The 24,252-nt window shown below is 37.1% G+C and overlaps 1 protein-coding gene across 1 annotated transcript in view; it reads right to left on the reverse strand.

Moving 5' to 3' along the window:
* LTBP1 (latent transforming growth factor beta binding protein 1) overlaps window positions 1–24,252 on the reverse strand; it is a 727,158-nt gene that overhangs the window by 211,179 nt on the left and 491,727 nt on the right. The window contains exons 11-15 of the mRNA XM_007938788.1: window positions 20,383–20,550; window positions 16,973–17,200; window positions 14,651–14,673; window positions 11,528–11,627; window positions 10,903–11,001 (exon numbers count right to left, since the gene is read on the reverse strand). Coding sequence (XP_007936979.1) covers window positions 10,903–11,001; window positions 11,528–11,627; window positions 14,651–14,673; window positions 16,973–17,200; window positions 20,383–20,550 — 618 coding nt within the window. The remainder of the gene's footprint in view (window positions 1–10,902; window positions 11,002–11,527; window positions 11,628–14,650; window positions 14,674–16,972; window positions 17,201–20,382; window positions 20,551–24,252) is intronic.

The raw sequence follows: 24,252 nt of genomic DNA on the forward strand, positions 1-24,252 counted from the left end.
CCAGTTACAGAAGTATATAATGCAAAATAAGCTTACAAGACCATGAACAGGGAACCAGAGACATCAACTGGCAAACGAGGACACTACAAATCAAAAAGAGGGGAAAAAGTATAGTTAACAAAACTTCTAAGTGGTGACAAAGTCAAGACAATTGAGAGATAGAATGGACGGTTCTACACCTGGGAAGAAAATTATAAATCATATAGTAACCTCAAAGAAATAATTAACATTCACATCAAAATAAGAAAAAGAACAAGCACAAATATTTTAGCTAATGCTAAAACAACAGGAATGGAGGAAATGATAACATGATTCATAAACAAAATGTGCTCAACACAGAAAATTATACGGAACAAAGAAATCAGCAACACCATGGAAAAACACATAACAAAATGACAACAACAAATTTATACTTGTTGATAATCACACTGAATGTCAATGGATTCAATGGATTAAATGCACCACTCAAGAGACAGAGAGTTGCAGATTGTAAAAGAAAACATAACTCAACAATATGCTGTCTACAAGAGACACTCTTTAGAGACAAAGACGAAAACAGATTGAAAAGTAAAGGTTGGAAAAAGATACATCAAGCAAATGGCAGTCAAAAAAGAGGAGAAGTGGCAATATTAATTTCTGGTAAAATTGATTTTAAAACAAAAAACACCACAAGAGACAAGGAAGGACATTATATAATGATTAACAGATCAACCTAATAAGAGGACATAACCATAATAAATATCTACGCATCCAATGAAAAGACAAAGAGATGACTCCACAGTCATAGTAGGAGACTTTAATACATCACTTCCAAAGAAAGATAGAACAACTGGAAAGAAACTCAACGAAGACACAGAAGAACTAAAAAGTACAATCCACCAACTTGACCTAATAGACATCTACAGAGCACTTCACCCAATAACAGCACAATATACATACTTTTCCAATGTACATGGAACATTCTGCAGGACAGACCATATGTTAGGCCACAAAGCAAACCTCAATAAGGCTCAATAAGGCTGAAATATGCAAAGCATCTTCTCAGATCTCAAAGCTATAAAATTAGAAATCAACAGTAGGAAGATCAATGGAAAAGGAACAAACATATGGAAACTGAATAACAACTCCTTAAAAATGAGTGGGTAATAGAAGAAATAAAAAATGAAATTAAAAAATCCCTTGAATCAAACAAGAACAAAAAGATAACTTATTAAAATCTTTGGGACACAGTAAAAGCAGTGATCAGATGGCAATTTATAGCAGTTAATGAACATATCAAAAAAAGAAGAGCCTTAATCAACACCTTAACCCCACATCTCCAACAATTAGAAAAAGATCATCAGAAAAAGCCTACAGTCACCACAAAAATAGAAGTAATAAAGATTCCAGCAGAAATAAATGAACCAGAAAACAGAAAGACAATAGAAAAAAATCTACGAAATTGTAAGTTGGTTTTTTTAAAAAGATTAATAAAATTGACAAACTGTTGGCAAATTTAACAAAGGAAAGGAGAAAGAGAATACAAATAACACAAAAATAAGAAATGAATTGGGCAAGATCACAACAGAACTAGATGAAATAAAAAGGATAATATCAGAATATTATGAAGAACTGTACTCTAACAAATTTGAAAATCTAGAAGAAATGGACAAAGTTCTAGAAACATACTACTTACCTCAACTAACACAGATTGAAGTGGAAAAGTTGAACAGACCTATAACGAAAGAAGAAACTGAACAGGTCATAAAAAAATTACCCACACAAAAAAAGTCCTGCCCCAGGTGCTTTCACTGGAGAATTCTACAAACCTTTCAGAGAAGAACTGACACCAATCCTACTCAAACTATTCCAGAATGTATAAAAGGATGGAATCTTCCCAAGTTCATTTTATGAAGCAAGCATAACCCTGATACCAAAACCAGGCAAAGATATCACTCAAAAGGAAAACTACAAACCAATATCCCTCATGAAAACAGATGCAAAAATCTTCAACAAAATCCTAGCCAATAGACTCCAGCAACATATCAAAAACGTAACATATCATGACCAATTGGGGTTCATACCAGGTATGCAAGGATAGTTCAACATTAGAAAAACAATCAATGTCATCCACCACACAAAACAAAGGAAAAGAACCACACAATCATATCAATTGATGCAGAAAGGGCATTTGATAAAATCCAACATCAATTCCTCATAAAAACTCTCAGAAGAAACAGAAATAGAAGGGAAATTCCTCAACATAATAAAGGGGATATATACAAAACTAACAGCCAAAATTATTCTCAATGGAGACTGAAATCACTCCCCTGGTGAACAGGAACCAGACAAGGATGCCTTCTATTTCCACTTCTATTCAACACTGTACTGGAAGTCCCATTGTTGTTGTTATCATGTGCCATCAAGTCATCTCTGACTCATAGTGACCCCTCTCCTTGTGGTCCCAAGGTGGTACCACTACAGAAGTAGATTGCCCAACCTTCCTTCTGAGGAGTGGCTGGTGGGTTTGAACCACCAACCTTCTGGTTAGAAATGAAGTGCTTTAGGTACTATGCCATCAGAGCTCCCCCACTGGAAGTCCTAGCCAGAATAGTAAGACAAGAAAGGGAAATCATAGGCACCCAAATTGGTAAGGAAGAAGTCAAACTCTCCCTATTTGCAGGTGATATGATCCTATACACAGAAAACCTAAGAGACTCAGCAAGAAAACTACTGGAACTAATTGAGAGATTTAGCATAATGGCAGGATACTAGATCAACACACAAAAAATCAGTTTCAGTTGGATTCCTCTACACCAGCAAAGAGATTATTTAAAAGGAAATAAGGAAATCAATACCATTTATGGCAGCTACCAAAAAATGAAATACTTGGGAATATATCTTACCAGGGTCACAAAAGACCTGTACAAAGAAAACTACAAAACACTACTTCAAGAAACTATAAGAGATCTACGTAAATGGAAGAATATACCATGCTCATGCATAGGAAGATTGAACATTGTGAAAACATCACTACTACCCAAGCAATCTATACATTCAATGCAATCCTAATCCAGATCCCATCAACATTCTTCAAGGTTATGGAAAAAAACAGTCATTAATTTTATATGGAAAGGAAAGAGACCTTGGATAGGCAAAGCACTACTGAAGAAGAAGAACAAAGTAAGAGGTCTCACACTCTCAGTCTCAAAACCTACTATAATGCCACAGTAGTCAAAACAGCCTGGTATTGGTACAATGACAGACACCTAAACCAGTGGAATAGAATTTAGAACCCAGAAATATATCCATCGACTTATGGTCAGTTGATCTTTGACAAAGGCCAGAAATCTACTAGATGGGGAAGAGATAGTCCCTTTTACAAATGGTGGTGACAAAACTGGTTATTCATTTGCAGAAAAATAAAACATGATCTGTACCTCACACCATACACAAAAAATAACCAAAGAAGGATTAAAGATTTAAATGTGAAACCTAAAACTATAAATTCCTCAAGGAAAAATAGGTGCAAACTTGATGTTGTTCTGTGCCCTTGAGTCAGACCGACTCATAGTGAACCCTCCCTGGGTTTCCTAGGCAGTATCACTATGGAAGTAGATTGCCCCATCTTCTTTCCAAGGAGTGGCTGATGGGTTTGAACCAGCCTTCTGGTTAGCAGTCAAGTGCCTTAGGCACTACGCTACCAGGTGCAAACTTAGGGTACCTAATTTATGGCATAAATAGATTATCAAGTGTAACCCAAAATGAACAAGCAGAAGATATTCTAGATGAATGAGACCTTCTAAATATTAAATTTTTATGTGTTTCAAAAGACTTCTCCAAAAGAGTAAAATGAGAACCTACAGATTGGGAAAAAATATTTGGCAATGACATACCTGACAAGGGATTTATCTCTAAAATTTACAGAAAACTCTAACACCCCAACATCAAAAAGACAAACAATCCAATTAATAATGGACATGACTAGACACTTCAGCAAAGAAGATATTCAGGTGGCCAATAAACATATGAAGAAAAGTTCATGATCATAGATATTTCAGAAATGCAAATCAAACAATAATGAGATACCATTTTACCCTAGTACTAATAGCAAAGTTCTACAAACAAATGCTGGCAAGGATGTGGAAAGATCTGGATTCTCATACACCGCTGATGGAATTGTAAAATGATACAACCACTGTGGAAATCAGTATGGCAATTCCTTAAGAAGTTGGAAATAGAAATATCATTTGATCCAGCAATCCCATTGTTAGGTATATAATCTAAAGAAGTGAAAGCCAGAACACAAACAGATATATGCACATTCATGTTCAATGCAGCACTATTCACAATAGCAAAGAGATGGAAACAACCTGCTCATCAAAAAAACAATGCATAACCAAACCATTGTTTATACAAAGAATGGAATACTATGCAACACTAAAGAATAATGTAGAATCTGCAAAACACCACATAACATGGATGTCCTTGGAGGACATTATGCTAAGGGAAGTAAGTCAATCACAGGACAAATATTGTGTTAGTTCATTGTTATAAAAAGTCAAGGAAAAGTTTATATATGGAAGGATACTTTCTTTTTTGGTTATCAGGGATGGGAGGAAAAAGGAGGGAACACTGCTAGATAGGTAGAGACAAGTATTGATTTGAGGGACAGGAAGAGCAATGTACCAAAAGTGAGTGATCAACATGGTGGCACTGAGGAAGAGGAAGACACAGAGAGATACCAAAGAGGTATAGACAACAAAGTAAGCCCTTTTATATAATACAATACTGAGCTGTCAATGATAACAAACATCAGTCTATGAGTGAATAGATGGCAGACAGGCACAATGATCAGGTATGTCTAGGCAAAAGACGGTATACCCATGACCATATGTAAGGTTGGCAGATGATTTTTCTACATATGATTTGTATGTGCTGTAAGAATGCCCAAATATATAAAAGAGCTAACAAGGGGTAAAGTTATGATAACTTCTTGGTCACAGCCAACCCCCCTGAGGGAGTGAGTAGTTCGACCTGTGGGCTCGGGACCATGGCTGCAAAGGACATCGAGCTCAATTGGCATAACATACTGCACAAAATCAATGTTCTACATCTACTTTGATGAGTAGTGATGGGGGTCTTAAAAGCTTGTAAGTGGCCATCTAAGATGCAACAATGAGTTTCTCCTTGTCCAGAGCAGAGAAGAATGAAGAAAACCAAAGATATATGGAAACAATTAGTCCAAGGGAGTAGCAGACCACGTGATCCTCAGCCTATATGACCATGAGACCAGAAGAACTAGATAGTGCCCAGCTACCACTATAAACCACTCAGAAAGGGATCAGTACATGAGATCCTGGATAGAGTGGGAGAATAATGTGGAAAAAAAACTCAAAATCATAAAAAAAAAAAAAAAAAGATCAGGTTTACTGGCCTGGTAAGAACCCTGACACTACTCTTCTAGATAGACAGAAAACAGGTACAATGCCTTCAAAACACCTCTTTGTATTCACAAATTATTCAAGTTAATCAACAGCACCCTTTGTTGTTGTTGTTGTTTTAAGGGTAAGAAATGGTGCTGGTACTAATGTTTTAAAACCTTTAAATCATGCCTCTACCATCTCTTTCTGTTCTTTCCTCCTCCTATGCCTTTCTATTAAATTTCATTCTCCAGCACAGATGTGTTACACAGAAAGGCAACCTAGGATGTTGCCTTGAAGAAGAATAAGAAAAGCTTTCTTTATTTCTATACACACACACACACACACACATATATGTTGTTGTTGTTATGTCGGGTCGAGTTGGACCCGACTCATAGTGACTCCTCCTTGGGTTTCCGAGGCAGTATCACTACGGAAGCAGATTGTAGACTGCCCCATCTTTCTTCCGAGAAGTGGCTAGTGGGTTTGAACCTCCAGCCTTCTGGTTAGTAGTCAAGTGCCTTAGCCACTAGGCTATCAGAGCTCCTATACACACACACACACACATATACACAGATATATATATATATATATATATTTTTTTTTTAACTGCAAAAACATATGCTTTATATTTTTCTAAGAGATCACTCACACACTGGCATGTGAACCTGTTCCCACAGAATGGATCAGTTCATGTAAAAACATGAATTTCTTTGAGCAGCCTGTGTCAATACTCTGCTCTGGAAATACAGCTCTGATATCCCCACTGTGGCAAAGCCTCACAAGAAAAGCAGTACTCACAGCTCTCAGAAGGAACCTGGTGGGACCATGGTTAATTACTTGGCAACTAACAGAAAGGTTGGTGGTTTAATCCTACCTAGCGTTTCTCCAAGAGAAAGACTTGGGAAATTTGCTCCCAAAAAGTTGCAGCTGAAATTTTATTTCTACTCTGCTACATGAGGTAGCTATGAATCAAAAATCGACTCAACACCATCAAAAAACACTCATCTCAGAGGGACTCCAATTAATAGTCACATCTTGATTCTCTTCAGCACATTTAGCCTCCCAGGGAGAGTATCAAGCAAACATTCTCTAATGAACTCTTTAAGGTTTCCTTCCCCAAATGCCCTTCCACATGTCTTCAGGCTTACAAAACTGCTCTACTCTTTCCTAATTTGTGTGCTTTCCTGAAACTTCACCTTCACCATGTCTAGGACCTTATTCTAATTCTTTCACTAGAGTGTGCTTTAGAATTTGGAAAAAAAAAGGCATGACCAAAACCACTGGAAATCCAATGGCTTTATTTATCCTAGAAACAAAATAAGCAAGAGTTTGGTACCTTTATTGATTTTTTAAAAATTAAATGAAAAAGAGAGCTTTTGGCAAACTATGACAAAAAATATGTTGGTCTTTAGCATTTAGTGATTACTCAAAATGAGCCTGGAAATTTACAACAGCATTTTACATGGAAAAAGCAAAGTTCATTTTCCATCAGCATACATAGTTTATTGAGGTTGTAATGACACTGGTAATATGCTTCAGGGACAAACACTGTTAAAGGGGTCAAATCTGAGTTCTGGGAAAGATGTGATGAGCAAATAGGTTTTAAAATGCTTGGGCCATCATAATTACGAAGGTTTCTGCTAGGCAGTCATGGAAGTCAAACAATAACTTCTGGGTAACTTGCAAGGGCCATGGAGAAAGTTTGGGAAGAGCTGGGAGAAGGCATCAAAGGCTAACTCATGGAAAGGTTTACAAAAATGCCCTGGCTTCCTAAACTGCCCCACAGTGAGCACAACAATTGAAACAGATGTTTCCACTTTGTAAATATTTGCCAGAGAAATAAAGGTTTGGTTTTCCAACCTATCCTTGAGCTATTAAGACACTATGCTAAATCAAGAATTTATATGCTGAAATGTATAATTTATTTCAAAACAGTATGCCAATAATGTCTCAAGCCACCAAGTCAACTATTAAGAGTGGAAAATATCACATTTATTTCCTGCAAATATGCAGCTCATTGTATAATTATTACAAGTCAAAATGTGTTTGGATAAATCTGAACAGGCTACATCCAATCATACCATCATAAAGATATCACCACTGAGCAATGTGGAGTCGCTTACATCTATTTTGGGCTGTTATTATTCTATCCCTTCCTTCATTTATCTCCTCTATGTTTTAGAAAGGAGCCCTGGTGGTACAATGGTTAAGCCCTTGGCTGCTAACCAGAGGCCGCTGCTTGGAACCAACCAGCCACTCTGAAAGATGAAGCAGTCTGCATGCATAAATACTAGAGCCTTGGAAACCCTACGGGGCAGTTCTACTCTGTCCTAGAGGATCACTGTGAGTTGGAATTGACTTAATGGCAGTGGATTTTTGTTTTTGTGTTTTAGAAAAAAACAAGTGCATAATGTTCATAAAAGAATTAATCGGCTTGCTCCTTAACTCTACTTGTTCAACACTCACATCAAACCAACGGGAACATCCATATTTTGATCTAAATTAAATTTGATTCAAAGTCTTCTTGTTCTAATGTAGATTATCGCTTAAAGTGTAAAATACAGCTAGCTCTAAAGTTGCAAGACCATCTGAATTCAATGACACTTCATTAATACTGTTCTCCCCATGGATAGTTTCAGAAAGATTCCTTTTTACAGGAAGTGGAAGCAATTACAAACGCTGCATTTAAAAAATAAAACAAAGTTCAGTGTCACTTAAACTTCCTGGAAGGAAATAGCTGTGCTTCAAACATGTGATAGAAGATATTAGTCATGTATTTCTGCCAAACTCAAATTAAGCTGTCTTCTAACAACTTAATGCAGCAGGGCTACTTTCATTTCTAAAAATCCACTACAATTCTGTTGAAGCTGAGTAACTTCCATTTGTTACCTCATACAGCTGTATTTAAATGACAAAAGAGTATTTATCTAGCCAAACTTAACCTCTGCAAAGGTACTTTGCAAGCAGAGCCAACCATGCACACTGTTAAAAATGCACAAATCTAGAGTTTGTCTCTACTTTGGAAAAAGGAAATACACTATTTAGAAAGAAGTAGGGAATTAACATTGTTTTTACTCTGTCACACTGCAAATTTTATTTTTAATCATCAGATAAATAATTAGGAGAGCTCTGCTGAACAATATATATAGTGCCTTGCATGTTTGAATGCCCTAGAATGCACAACAGGGTGCCCTAAAGATTGTTTAATGAAGTGGGTGTGTACACACACATGACTTCACATGAGAGAATAACAGTTTTAGTCATGGCCATTGTTTTTAAGTCACAGGCATTTCATTGCAGGAATACATAGCATAGCTAACACTTCTACAGGTCTTTACTCACTACTGCCCGAGTGGTGCAAACAATCCAGCAAACCAAAAGGTTGGAGGTTGAGTCCACTCAGAGATGATTGGGAAGAAAGGCCTGGTGACCACCTTCCAAACAGTCAGCCACTGAAAGCCCTATGACACACAGTTCTGCTCTGACACACACAGGGTCACCATGAGTCTACATAGACTCAACAGCAACTGGTTTTTGGTTTATTCATTCCAATTGATTAACCATTGCCTCCTATTGGGAAGAACCCAAAATATACAACCAAATATGTCCTTCATGTCTTCTTGATTTAAAAATCTAAAGGAACTTATACCTACTTTTTTGAGAATATGGCTTAAAGCTTGAACATGCAAGCACATTTCTATTTGAAATGATGAAAATGTGTTTCTGAGGAGAGAATATTCTAAGGGAGGCTAAAAATTCCTCTATTAGCTTTTCCTGTTATAGATTACAACCTCATCCTGGAGTGGTATTAAGAACTTAAATTAACACACACATTTTAGCGATATTTTTTCAGACACTAAAGGTAAAGTATGACCATTTGAGAATACGTGGAAAATACATTAAAAAAAAAAAAACTGAAAAAAAAAAGTAACATTCAGATCTCTCAGGTCCCACTACAAAATCAATCATTGCTAATATCTGGTATATTTTCTTCTAGTCTTAATGTATTAGACACTATAGTGTTAGCATAGTACTCAATGTCCTTTATTTCATATCCTTCACTTCCCTTTTAACAATATCTTATGACCATTTCTTGCAAGAGTTTAATTAAAGATTCTTCAAAAAACTGTATTTGATGGAAGCATAATATTCCAATATATACTTGTAACATAATGATCTATTTCCCCATAATTGAATATTTATATTATTTCTATCTTTTCTCTATTATAAATAGTGTTAATATCCATTTATATAAACCACCACCACAATCTTAGAGGAAATTTGTTTCCGTGGACTAGATATCTAAATATAGAATCACTGGGTCAAATGTTCTAAACATTTTTAAGATTTAATTTTATGACACTTCTGGCTCTCCAGAAAAGCTGAACCAGTTTACACTCCCATCAGCAATGCATGAAAGTCTCAATTTCATCATAATAAAAAGCTTTGATTAAAAACAAATATGATTTTTTTTAAATGTGTGATTTTAAATTGTATTTTAAAAATTATGAGTAAGGTCAGAGATTTCTACTTTGTTCCTTTACTTTTTCTATGAATTGTCTGTTTACCTCTTCCTCATTTTTCCATAGAAATGTTAGTGCTTTCCCTATTGATTTATTAAGGCTCATTACATATTAAGAATATTAACATTTAGGTTGTTGCATTTGCTTCAAGATATGATACACTTTTATAATTTTTCTCTAATTTTTAAGACCGTATGTGCTTATTATAAAGAATTTTGAAAAATATATAGAAGAACATAAAGATTATCCATGAGCCTATCATCTGGTACTAGTTGAACATTTTGATGCATTTCCTTTCAGTCTCCTTTTCTGTATTAAAAAAAAAAAAACTCACTGCTGTTGAGTCGGATCTGACTCATAGCGACTCCTCCTTGGGTTTTCAAGGCAGTAATTCTATGGAAGTAGATTGCCCAATCTTCCCCCTGAGGAGTGGCTGATAGGTTTGAACCACCAGCCTTCTGGTTAGCAGTCAAACACCTTAGGCACTATTATATTCCATATTAAAAACATATTGTCATAAGAATTTCCTCATAGTATTAAATATTCTTTTAAAGTATTATTTTAATATCTACATGATATTCTATTATATAGTTATACCATAGGGTTATGGTGGCATAGTGGATAAGGGACTTGACTGCTAACCAGAAGGTCAGCGTTTCAAACCCACCAACTGCTCTGCCAAAGGAAGACTCAGTAATTTACTTCTATAAAGATTTATAGCCTCAGAAACCCAAAGGGGGTTGCTGTGAGTTGGAAACGACTCAATGGCAGTGAGTTTGGTTTTGCATTATACCGTAATCTATTTAAACATACTCCTCTTTAACTATATTTAGATTATTTCCAAGTCTTTGCTATTATAACTAACCCCACCATGAACAATCTTTTATATTTGATACAGTTTTCATCTTATATTTAAAATGAGCCTCATACCCATGTCTTCTCTACAGAATATATAACATAAATATTGGACCTACCAGTTACTTGAGTAGGCGCAATCACTTGGCTGGCACTTGATGTAGAAGTTTCAGGAGCTACTTCTACAGGTACAGGAGGTGACGTTTTTTCAATCACTACTATATGAGAAAGTAGGGGATACAAAGAAAATTAAAGTCTGTTATGAACACTGAGATCCCAATTTAAAATACAAGTATAATTTAGTCTAATAATAAACCATACCAGTTCTTGGGAATAAAGAACTATTATAGATTCCTAAAGCCCAAGCTATTAATCTATAACCTTGGTTTCAACATTTAGCAATATCTGTGAGCAATTCAAAAGCCAAGAAAAATGCTCCTTCATCAAATGATGAAGCTATTTAATGTTTTCATAACATATACTATTCCTGACTACTGAAAAGAGTGAACATTTTATCTTTCCTTGTCCTATTATAGTATTTATAAATCATACTTGTAATATTTAAAATATCTTACTTACCCTAACATTATAAATATATTCATAAACTTATTTAAGTGTATTTTTTCATATTTAACATCGATTATGAGTTCTCATGATTTATTAAATTTTAAAATCAAAGACACACAAAAATTCTTATATTTTATTTAAGACTAATCTTACAAACAACATACTTAACATGGCTACCTGGAAACTGTGGGTGCAGGTTAATAGTTGAAACCCCTGGAGAGAGCTGGGGTTGACCAGGTTCAAGTTTGGTTTTCTCTTGATCCAGTGATGGTATTTCCTAGATGGTTGTATCAAAAATATACATATATGTAAAAGACAAGAAGACAGGAGGGGAAAGGAAGGGGAAGGGGACAGGAGGAGAGAAAGAAAGAAAAAGGAAAGGAAAAAAGAAAACAAGAAGAAATTAAAATAAGTATTACTATTTTTACTTAATTCATTATACTCTTAGAAAGGCAAAGAATTATCACACAATATGAGATAAAATCCTGTGTAATTATGTCAATTTTTTTTTAAAAAATAAACTATTGCCATACCTCAACCAGGACCGACTCGACGGCACATAACAACAATAACAACCACCACCAGGACAAGCCCTTGAGTTTCCCCAGCCAGGCCAATCCATGCACACATTCACCTATCTCCCAGGGACCAAAAGGCAGATACTTTACACAACAGTCCTTAGTTCACCCCCATCCAGGTTTACAGTCACTTTTTAGTCCTCCCTCTTTTATTCTTCACTCCCAGTTCTGCCCATTTGCACTATTCCTTATATTTGTTCATCCTTTTTCATATTTGCACCCCAATCTGGACTCACTCCTTCATTCTCAGTTTATCTTAATTATCTATTTGGTCCTTAGGCTTTCTCTTCCTCCTTATCTCAGTTAATTCTGCTATACTCATCTTCCAGAAATACTGAGCACTTAATACTTTCTCCTACATTTTCCTTCTTTTAAAGAAGATGGACTAGAATATAGAATATAATCTTGACTGAACTCAATTCCCTGCATCCATGGTCAATGCCAACAAGGAGCAGGCCAGGATCAGATGTTAACCCACTTCTGCAGCTTACAAACAGACTGTCCCCATAGGACTAGGGCAGCAGACTTGCTCACCAACAATCAGTGCCACCTCTCCATATGACAGGTAGGGTCCAGAGGAGGAGCAGGGTATTCCTACTAATTGCGACTACAATTTGTAAATTGTACAAATTCTGGGCCTTCCAAAGCAGCCCCATTCAAGTTTTCTTTCTAACCCAGTCTCTCAAGGGTCAAACTGACCCTTTCCTGTTCCTTCCACCACATCTTTGCACATATAATTTTCCACCCTGGACCATCCTCTTTTCTCTTCACCTATTACTAACTTTCACAACATGAGACCTTTGCAAGATGCCAAAACCACAAAGAAAATGACTGCATTTTCTCCACTACTTTTCTCCAAAATAAAATGCAGTAAAAGTATAAGAGAAAATTTTAGGGGTCCTTTTCAAATCCTTGGTGAGGATTACCATAAACCTAATCATAAACAAACAAAAACAAATCTGAGTTAAATGAGACTGTCAGTTGGCTGAACCACTCACATGATAAATGATTCCTCCCCCCCATGCATCAGTTAGAGCTCAATTCAAGATCAACAAAATTATAAACTGCTGCATGTCACTATCTTTAGAGATACTATCTAAGACCTGCAAATATATATGTAAAATCTGCCTATCTGTTGTCCTTCTTTGGAGGCCAATACAGGAAAGTTTCTTCCTCAATGAGCACTATCACTCCAAAATAATAATTTCCTTTTTCTCAATTCTTCAGCACTTATGATATAATATACGTGTCACTCTATCCCGCATTTAAGGAGCCCTAGAGGTGCAGTGGTTATATGCTCAGATGCTAACCAAAAGATTGGCAGTTTGAACCCATCAGCCACTCCATGGGAGAAAGATGAGGCAGTCTGTTTCTGTAAAGATTTACACCACTGGAAACCCTATGGGGCAGTTTTACTGTGTCCTACAGAGTTACAATGAGTCAGAATTGACTCTATGGCAATGGTTTTGGTTTGGTATCCCATATTTATAAGCCAGAGGTTTTTAAAGCCTTTTATAATAATTTATATATATATTTGATCCCTATCTAATGCATTCTTGCCAACTGAATGAATAACACATAAGTTTATAAACATTTAGTAAAATCAACTAATTTTTATGTTATTATTAAGTAAAAAAAAAATTGGTTTGAATGAATTAACCAAACATATTCAGAGAATCAACATTACTGTATAAATAGGACTTTGATCCAGCAAATATCTGTATTTCCCACTAATAAATTTCACAACTTACAGTGCCATTTATGCAAGAAAAAAAAAAAAGAAAAAACCCCACAATAGATAGAGATTTCTCTGAATGCTTTTTTGTGAAGCTGAAATCTAGTATTTAATTGTAGCTTTCAAAGGTAAAGTCTGTTCTTAATCTAATTCAATCCGAGCATGTATATTAAATTTTAGTTGAGTTTAGAAGTACTTTACTCATTGCAAGGAGCTCTGGTGGTACAGTGGTTAAGGGATTTGGCTGCTAACCAAAAGGTCAGTGGTTTGAACCCACCAGCTGCTTCACAGAAGAAAGATGAGGTGGTCTGCTTCCATTAAGCTTTACAGCCTTGGAAATCCAATGAGGGTGACTATGAGTTGAAATCAACTTGACGGCAGTGAGTTTTTTGTTTTGTTTTATTTTCAGTTGTTTTATATGCACTCTAAGAATAGACGATGATATGACCATGTCATATCTTTCCTATGGTTGGTCCAGACAATAAGTTGACTCTGAATTCTGTCTAAGCCTCTGATTCCTATGAGTTCCTATGATTGTCTTTAGAATTTAAGCACCATAAAAATAAAGATTTTTGTCTGATTTGTTCTCTACTGTTTTCCTAGCATCAAGAATAGTGTCAGCTGTGTAGCACTCACTGCCATCAAGTCGAACCCGACTCACAGTAACCCTTCCTTGGGTTTCCGAGGCAGTATCTCTACGGAAGTAGATTGCCCAACCTTCCTTCTGAGGAGCGGCTGATGGGTTTGAACTGCCAGGCTTGTGGTTACCAGTCAAAAGCCTTAGGCACTACGCCACCAGAGCTCCCAGTTATGTAGTAGGTACTCAATAAGTATTTCTTTAATGAATGAATGAATGTTACTTTTCCATAAACCATAGTAGATATGTTACTACAGTTAAGACTGAGAAAAAAAAAGCCACACATATTCTAACAGAAAATCATTGTGCAAGTTAAAAAAAAAAAAAAAATACAAACAAGAGTAAATTACCTTCTCAGGGGGTACAGTTGCCACTAAAATCAGAAAAGAAAGCAGGGAATTAGTAATTAAAGATAGGTCACTTATCACATATCAACTTTAAAAAGTAATACAGTGAATGGTGGTCATCTATCATCTTGAGGGACTTCTACATACAATGCTGACAGGGTAAAACTATGTCATCCCTCAACCAGAGAAGCTCAGGTAGCATATGGGATGATGAAGTCCTTTCAAACTCTATCATTTAAAAATTTAGATAATTTATTAAAAGTTAAAGAAGGCAATGCTTCTGGGACATTATTTTATGCTCATCTCAGTTTTGTACAACTTCCTATATCTTAGAAAACACTGATATAATTGTCAAATACTTATTCTTAACTCAGTATATAATGTTTGAAATGCCTTCTAGCATCAATGACAAAAAAGAAAACCATTTGGTTTAACAATGGGTGGCTACACTGTCAATTTATTCTAATCTTTAAAAAGGTCTCATGAACATTGTCAGAAAGATATACTAACTAAATTATGAAGACAAAAATCTCACAAGCTATGTTGAGTAATGTGTTGAACTGCATATTAATCAGAAGAGGGCAGGGATTTCCTTAATTTTGAAAGACCTGTTCTTCCTTCACCAATCCTTAGTATTAGTCCTTAAACCTTAGGTCAATATTCACTGGAATTTTCCTGATGAGCGGGTGTCTCCATAAACATTCATCTATAGGCTCCTTAAAACAATGAAGATTTCAGACAAATTGAAACTACTGCTGTAATATTCTTGTGGCTGGACAAAGTCAACTAACCTTTTACCTGTCTAACCCACCACCAAGAAAGACATATCCTGAAGGAGAATCTGGGCCAGAGCCCATTTTCCTCCTGGTTGTGCAGAGTATGAGTAGTTATAAGCATCTGGCTATGGTACCCTAAATGTATAGGAGTAGACCAATCAACACTGTCAATTCCAGGTGAGGTCTCCCTGCTCTGCCTACTCAGATAGACATACAGTGAGTGTAAGAGTGGTGTAAAATATGCTAGAACACACAAATGCTCAGAATCTAGAAATAAGACCTGACTACCAAGAAGGAGTCCCTGGGTGCAAATGCTTATTGCACTTGACCTTTAACTGGAAGGGTAGAGGTTCGAATCTACCCAGAGGTACCTTGGAAGAAAAGCCTGGATATTACACTTCAAAAAAACCAGCCATTGAAAATGCTGTGGAGCACAGTTCTACTCTGACATACTTGGGGTTTCTATGAGTCAGAACTGAGTCCATGGCAACTGTTTTTTTTTTTGCCAAGCTCCCTACTCTTTACTACCTGTGGTGTCACCTTCCTACACAAAACCAATAGATAAGCAACCTGAATTATGATCTAAGAATCTACTGTGAAAAGCCAACAGGAGGTTTACTAGAGTAAATATATATTTTGTACATATCTAAGATTTGTGTTCCTTCTAACTGGGGTGAGAATTGTTTCCATAACAGATATTCAAATTATCAGATACAACCCATTTATATAAGGAGAAGAAGGTAGAGATAATCACTCTTCCTGAAGATAGCAACTAAGTCCATCGTCTCAAGACTCCCTTTGGATGATTGTAAGACCTTAACCACCTCCTTAGAAAAATGTGCTCCTTGGTCATAGGTACAACAACAGGCTCTCTGCATGGCATCTAGCAGGTCACGACCCTTCTCCTGGTCTCAGGTTTCCCAGAAGGTGGATGAAGGACTGCATTGGGTGATCTGCAAGATCCTGTGATTCACTCTATCCTATCTTCCTTCATTACCCCTCCCATTACTCCTGACTGTCCATTGGCCATTCTATCATGGGAGCTCTGTTGACTCTTTAACTTTTCTAAACTTTGTAAAAGAGTATTTATTAATAGTCCTCTAGATAGAGAAATAAATAAGGGCTATTATCGGAAGGGCTTAAACCCTTCTCCAGGAATAAACGCCAAGAAAACATGTCCCCCAGACAGCAATCAAGACAATGTCCTGAGATTACTACAGAGTATCGTTATCTGCTAGGTAAATACTGTTCTAGAACAATGGTTCCCAATTGGGAACAATTTTGCCCCCAGGAGACATTTGGCAATACATGGAGACCTTTTTGGTTATAACATGTGGGTAAGCATTTCACTGGCATGTACAGGTTAGGGGCCAGAGATGCAGCTAAATATCCCACAATGCACAGGAGACAATACTGCACAACAAAGTACTGTTTGGCCCCAAGTGTCAAAAGTGCCAAGGTTGAGACATTCTCTCCTAGAAAGGCATAAACAGGGAAATCAAAGCACAGACACAGAGGGCTAGAGTCCATAATTGATTTCCAATCTCACCTTCTGGCTCCGCCACTCCTGGCCCGTGTTCCTGGGAGAAGGTCAGGGCCTCCACTGGCTCTTCCTTGGCTGGGAGAGGTGGAGGATGAGTACTTTTAGCAACAGGTTGAGTGTTCTTTGGCTTCACAAATACAGGTCCTTTACCTACATGGTGATGGATTGGCCTGCGTCTATGAACGCCAGAAACTGTATAACCCATTCCACCAGGACAGATTTCCTTAAAAGCAGCTAGATTTGGGATGGGAAAATATTCCTTTTAAAAATCTAAAAGTGCAAAGCTTATACAGAGGAAAATATCATGATGAATATCTCTTAATAAATCATCACTTATATAGTTACATTTAAAAACTTCAAAACAGATGCAAAAATGTAAGCAAAGTGATTCAATGTTACACTTTTTTATGAAAAATAAAACAATCCTTTGTTTTATTAAACATTTCTCAATTTAATTTCTTATCCTAATCGCTCAAGAGATACTATATATATATCATATGTTTATATATAGATATTTATACCAGGAAACAATAAGGAGATAGTATATATCACATTATGTATATTATGTATTTCATAATATATTACATATTTAAGATATATCAGGAAATATTTTATGTAGAGGAGATATGGTATATATTATATACATTGTATGCTGTATATGTATGTATAATATCAACAAAAATCAGGCTTTGTACTTTTCCTCCAGCTTTGATGTTCACTTCATTACTTGTTAACAAAGAATGCAGTGACATCTCCCTAAGTTAGATGACTAACAAGAAGGAGAAAATGAAAAGGAAAAATAAAAAATCACTATTCAGGGAAATGAGGTGCAAAAATAGTTAATGATTTGTTTTTAGTTGAAGAATGCAAAGGTTCAGCCAGATAAAGTGGATCAGCTGACTTGAGGGTGTGGGTAAAGAAGGCATGAAAAGGGGGAAGAGTTCTTGAAGACAGATTCTCAGGACAGTGAGAAAGAACTGTGAGAATGGAAACATGCTAAAGAGATGGTAGGTAGAAAACAAGAAAGAAAGGAAATGCCGAAGCAGTTATTTTTAAGGGAAGGGATGACTAGTGGGCAAAAGGATGATCATGACCAGCTGGAGTGTTATCAAGAGGACAAGGAGGCATTCTGTGCCCTGGAATCACTATCCATTCCAGAAATGGAGTTTTGTACTCTTATAACACAGACAGCACATGCAATGTGCTGCACCTCCACTGAAAAATCCCCATGAATAAGCAAAGGGGAAAGACAAGGGTGGCACAGTGGTATGTGGCCAAGGAGGAAAAATACTTAATCCTTTGGTGTTGGTGTTGGAGGCAAGTTACTAAGGACCGTATGGTCAGCTTTTTTTTTTTTTTTTTTTTTTTAATTTCTACTTTAAATTTGACAGTAGAATAAATCATTTCTTACTTCTACTGAACAAGAGATCTCCTATTGAATGCTCTGAACCTAAAAATAGTTCTCAATAAAAAAGAAACTCTAAAATTCTCCCTAAAGCATGCTAAAATATTGTTTTTCCAAAGATCACACACTAAACCACAGAACTTCATTCTTACATTTTAGAAAATGCAATTCTTAACCAACATTACTTAAAACAACAAATATTCCCAGGAGAAACCATGTTTCTTACCAAGTTTTTAAAGTATTAATGAACTAAATATTATTTTCATGAAAATCACCATGTAACCAAAATATGGTGATGCATCAAATTTTTACACTTAATATTATTTTCAAATTTAATTTTTTGTATTTTATAGACGAGCATCCTGAATTGTACTCAACTGCTAACCAAGAGGTCAGCAGTATCAATTCACCAGCCACTCCATGGACGAAAGATGTGGCAGCTTGCCTTCATAAAGATTTATAGCCTAGGAAACCCTTTGGGGCAGTTCTAGTCTGTCCTACAGGGTCACTATGAGTTGGAATCGACTTGACAGCAATGGGTTTAGTTTTGAATTACATTCACCACCCTCATTTATGCTCACATTAAGGATTAAAAAGGTTTAAGAACTTAAAAAGAAAAATGTCTATGGATTATAAATATTATTTATTTGATTTGTTACTTCTTAATAACAAATATATCAGATCCCACAGGTTACTAAGGTCTTCTGGAGGTGTCTAAAGTTATCCAGTCTACCAACACACCATCAATGTTGTATTATCCTCTACCTTACCAGCTCCTTCTGATGCTAACTACCAACAAATGTAGATCATGATATTTAAATTGACATTTAAATTTTGTCTTCTATGTTGCTATAAAACATTAGCAGCCCTCTGAGAGTTAATGTACTTCTGTAGGTGGGAAGAATCTAATCAAACTAGGAACTGACCAGTTTTATATCTACCCCACCCCAGTGAATACAGGGCCACTTCTTCTTTGATGGCATAGTGCATAAGGCACTTGACTGCTAACCAGAAGGCTGGCAGTTCAAACCCACCAGCCACTCCTTGGGAGGAAGGTTGGGCAATCTACTTCCGTAGTGATACCACCTCGGAAACCCAAGGAAGGGTTGCTATGAGTCAGATCTGACTGGAGGGCAGTGAGTTTGGTTTGAATTTTTGGTTCTTCTTTGATAATATCATGTCCAGTGTTTGCAGGGTACTTTTTCCTTTTCTTCTATTTAACTCTACCTGACCCTGTTAGCGGAAGGAAGGTTGGGCAATCCTACTTCCGTAGTGATACTGCCTCGGAAACCCAAGGAGGGGTCGCTATGAGTCGGGGCCGACTCGACAGCACATAACAACAACAACGACGATGACCCTGTTAGAGAAGTAAGGCACTTGAAGAGAGGAACTTATACTTTCAGGATATTACGCAATTATGTACCAAACTGAAGGAAAAAGAATAATCAAGATTTTAATATTCTATTCCCCCTGGAAGTTCATAGCAGTTTTGGCAAGATCCACCCTTGACTTAGTACTTCATAGGATAAACTCAATCATGACTACAGTGCCCTCTGTTTCCAATTGAAGAAATTAAGTACAATGTTCATAATGGAACCTGATAGTACATGTGCAATGAGTAAATGAGCCAACCTACACAAGGTCTAGTTACTGTGTAAGTGATGAGCCGCCAATCATCAGGAAAGTGCAAAGCCCCACAGAGCCTTCTGGTCTCTCTACACCTTTAAATAGAAGACTTAAAAGGCTAAAAGCTGAGGATAAATGTAATTGGTTTTCTTAACATTCATAAGGAAGACTAATGTTACACAGAAATGAGAAAATTTCTTTGCATGTGACTTCTCCCACTGGTTTAACTTCGTATGTCTATTATTTCTTCAAATGTGCTAGCAACATGTTGTACTATTAAAATCATCTTCAAGTAAGAAAGCAAAAATGACCCAAGCTGCCAAAATCACCCTGCATACTTGTGTGGCTGAGAATGAATGCATGAGTAAGTTCAAGCATGTCTTACCTGTGCCTGGAAGGGGGCATTTCTCACAGTGTGGGCCCCAGGCCTTGCCCACACTACAACAGCAGAGCTGCTTGGTGAGATGAACAGACAGAGGGTGCATACACTGCCTCCCGGAACTGACAAGTCGGTAACAGGGCCCTTTCTCTTCAGAAATCACAGGGGTATCCGCTGAAGCAGAGAGATAAGGCCTGATGTCACATGAGAAACAAATACTTTTCACATAATAGTAAAATGAATCTTAATTTCAAGTTTGGATTAGAAGCCATAATTCAGAATAAATCAAGCTTAATTTAGAGTGTCCCCTTTCTTGGTTTACAGTTAGTTTTCAGGGCACCTAATGTTCTGACAGTGATTGTAACAGTCCCTGTTTGGTTCCTTCTTCCATTTTCCAAAGCAACACTAAATTAGGTTTGCATGCATAAATAAAGAGAAACATTTTCAATAAAAACCATCTGCACAAATAAACCTAGTCACCTATACTCAAAATCGCAACTTTACTTGATTTTTCTTATTTAGCCATAAGACAGGTAGAAGATAAGCAAACACAGCTGATGCTACAAGCCAGCAGCTGCCCTTCTTACTCTGAGGACAATAAGGCAATGAACAGTGAATGGGAGCAGGAAGTAGCTTCTAACTTATGGTGCCACAGCATACAGACCTCAGTCCACCTAGATAGCACACTGGAGAAAGAAATGATGATGTGCTCAACCTCTCAGAAAGCACTGTAAAAGCACACCAGGCCACACTCATAAAATACCAAGATCTTGATTCTCTACTACAAATTTCTTAGATTTACCAGTTGCCATCAAGTCAATTCTGACTCTTGGTGACCCCGTGTGTGTCAGAGAACTGTGCTCCATAGGATTTTTTCAATGGCTGATTTTTTGGAAGTAGATTACCAGGACTTTCTTCCAAGGCACCTCTGGGTGAACTATCTTTTAGTTAGCATCTGAACCAAACCACTGCACCACCCAGTGACTCCAGATAATATAAAAGTTCATAAATCTAACACCTAGGCACTGAAAAATCATAGGATTGAAAAAAAAAGATATAGCCCTGCCTTCAAGAACTTCACTTTGTAATGCAAATGTGGGTGGACTATGCTTTGCAGAACCAGTAATATCTAGCCAAAACTGCTGAATTGGGCCAAGCCTGGTAGCCCCACTCTATGTCCTTCCACAAAGATTTTCTCTGTAGTATCAATATCCAAAGGCGGTTTTCACAATTTGCCCTTCGCTTACCCAATCCCTCTAGCACTTTCCTACCCTTCTTACTCAGATCTAAATTTTCATTCTTCCAAAACGACGGGTGTCTCAGCTAGATGCTCTAAGAAGCAAACTGATTAAATTAAGGTGCTGTGACACAGTGGGAAGAGCAAATTTTTAGAGCCAGACAGGCCTGGGTTCAAATTATGGCTCTACTACCTGCCAGCAATACGACCTAGGAGCACTCACATTACCTCACTGAGCTTCAATATTGTGCTCACTTATAAAATGATAGGCTCAGTGTGCATATTTGATACAACATATGCAGAAGTACAGAGTAGACACAAAACATATGTTAATACCTGTTGCTGTTGAGTTGACACTGACTATAGCAACCCTGCTATACTCAAAAGAAACTCACTGCCATAGAGTCGATTACAACTCACAGTGACCCACTTTGGGTTTCTGAGGCGGTAAATCTTTACGGAAGTAGATTGCCCTTTTTTCCTTCTGCGGAGTGGCTAGTGGGACTGAACCTCCAACCTTCTGGTTAGCAGTTGGCAGTTAGGCACTGAGCCATCAGAGCTCCAACCCTATAGTAGCTACCCTTATTAGTAATAAAATAGATGGTCCCATCCTCACCAGATTATCTGTAGCCAGCTTGATCACTGCTTAGTGGTGGAATTTCAAAAATGTAATTTCAGTACTCGGCTGCTAACCCAAAGGCCGGAGGTTTGCGTCCACCCAGAGACACCTCAGAAAAAAATCCTGGCAACCTACTTCCAAAAATCAGCCATTGAAAACTAAGGGGTTGCCATGAGTCAGAGTCAACTCCACAACAACTATTTTGTTTCTTTTTTACTAAGATAGTCAAAGGCAAGTATTATAGTGGATTGGGGATGGGGGCAGTGGGTTGGGAGGCGAAGCAGCTTTGAAATTTACAGAGTAATTTATAGTAAGGCCAGCTCTGGCCAGAGCTCCTAGGAAACTGCTACAAGAAGTTTGAGGTTTTAGTCTTTCCACCTCTGTTCTCCCACTTGCTTTCTGGAGTCTGTGCAAGCAAGTTATGAAAGATTAAAGGTCACAGAGCAAAAGTAAAAGAAATTTTAAGAGCATTATTATTAACCTCAAAAGGTTAATAAAGCCCTGAAATACCTCAGTGTCACTCATACAGTATATGTGTGTATGGATATGTGTATGTCTGTATATTGTATAATCTTAAGGATATATACATAGTTTCAACATAATCAGTTCACAAATGGGTTTGGCTTCAAATTTTCCTTTCCAAATTGATTGTTTGGAATGCACAGCATGTATTTCCATAGAAACAATGTCAGCTCAATCCACAAGAGCCTATTTTACACTTGGTGGGGCTTAATTGTAATACTAATCACATTAGCATTAGTTAGTTCTGCGTCCCAGGAGCAAGAGCTATTATACAGAGCAGAGCAGAGCACAGCAGAGCAGAGTGCTGCCTCAAGTCCTCGACATTGGCAAACCCTGACTCTGACTTCCTTCCTACTTCTCCAAACCCACCTCCTTGTTTCCACTTCTCCAAGCACCCATATACCCAGAGGCACTGTACCTATTCTACTTATTCTGTTTCCTCATAGAAATACTATATTTTGAAATCACCTACCATGATTTTCCCAAAATTAAGTCAAAACTGCAAATCATTTAGTATTTTAAGGGATAAATAAGTGGTTGTTGAAACCTTAGGCACTGCCCAAAGAAAAATGTATGACTTCAGGCATTTTATTATCTAGAGAATAAAGAAGTCTAGCAAGCTATTTGGAAGCTTCTGGTAGCACAGCGGCTAACCAGAAGGCTGGCGGTTCAAACCCACCAGCCACTCCTCGGAAGGAAGATGGGGCAATCTACTTCCATAGTGATACTGCCTCGGAAACCCAAGGAGGGGTCGCTATGAGTGGGGTCCGACACAACGGCACATAACAACAACAACAAGAACAGCAAGCTATTCTTCCTAAACATCTTACTCTAAAAGATCTCTGTTTTTCATAGTTTTTTTTTTTTTTCCTCTCTCACATAATTTCCTAACATAATATTCTCCATAAGCTCTGGGGTGTCTGATGTTTTGGTTCCCTCCCACCCATGACTATTTCCAAAGCAGTTCAAATGGTGTCTTTAAAAGAGTGGCACACTGGCATGTAGGGTCATCAAATATCAACTGTCTTTAGGTTGGGGACTGTCCCATGATGTTCTAACTTAACAGTTTGTGCTGCCCTAAGTGTACATATCACTTAACTAAATAAAAAAATATACCCCTTCAAAAAATATTCTTTTGAAAAGGCATGCTTACATGCCTAAATTGTACTGATGCAACATAAATTTCCAAATTTTCTTTGATCTAAAATATTGTGGACCAAAAAGTGTTCATTTATGCCTCAGACTATAAACAGAGTATACCCCTATTAAACTGCCCCTATTTTAAAACATAATTATCTATAATATCAAATAATATGCTATACTTATATATATTTGGGAGCTCTGGTAGCGTAGTGTCTAAGGCACTTGACACCAGCCACTCCTTGGAAGGAAGATGGAGCAATCTACTTCCATAGTGATACTGCCTTGGAAACCCAAGGAGGGGTCGCTGAGTCAGGTCTGACTCGATGGCACCTAATAACAACAACAACAATTATAT

Source organism: Orycteropus afer, unplaced genomic scaffold, assembly GCF_000298275.1.
Source record: "Orycteropus afer afer isolate SDZICR_OR568_19922 unplaced genomic scaffold, OryAfe1.0 scaffold00054, whole genome shotgun sequence".
Lineage (NCBI taxonomy): Eukaryota > Metazoa > Chordata > Mammalia > Tubulidentata > Orycteropodidae > Orycteropus > Orycteropus afer.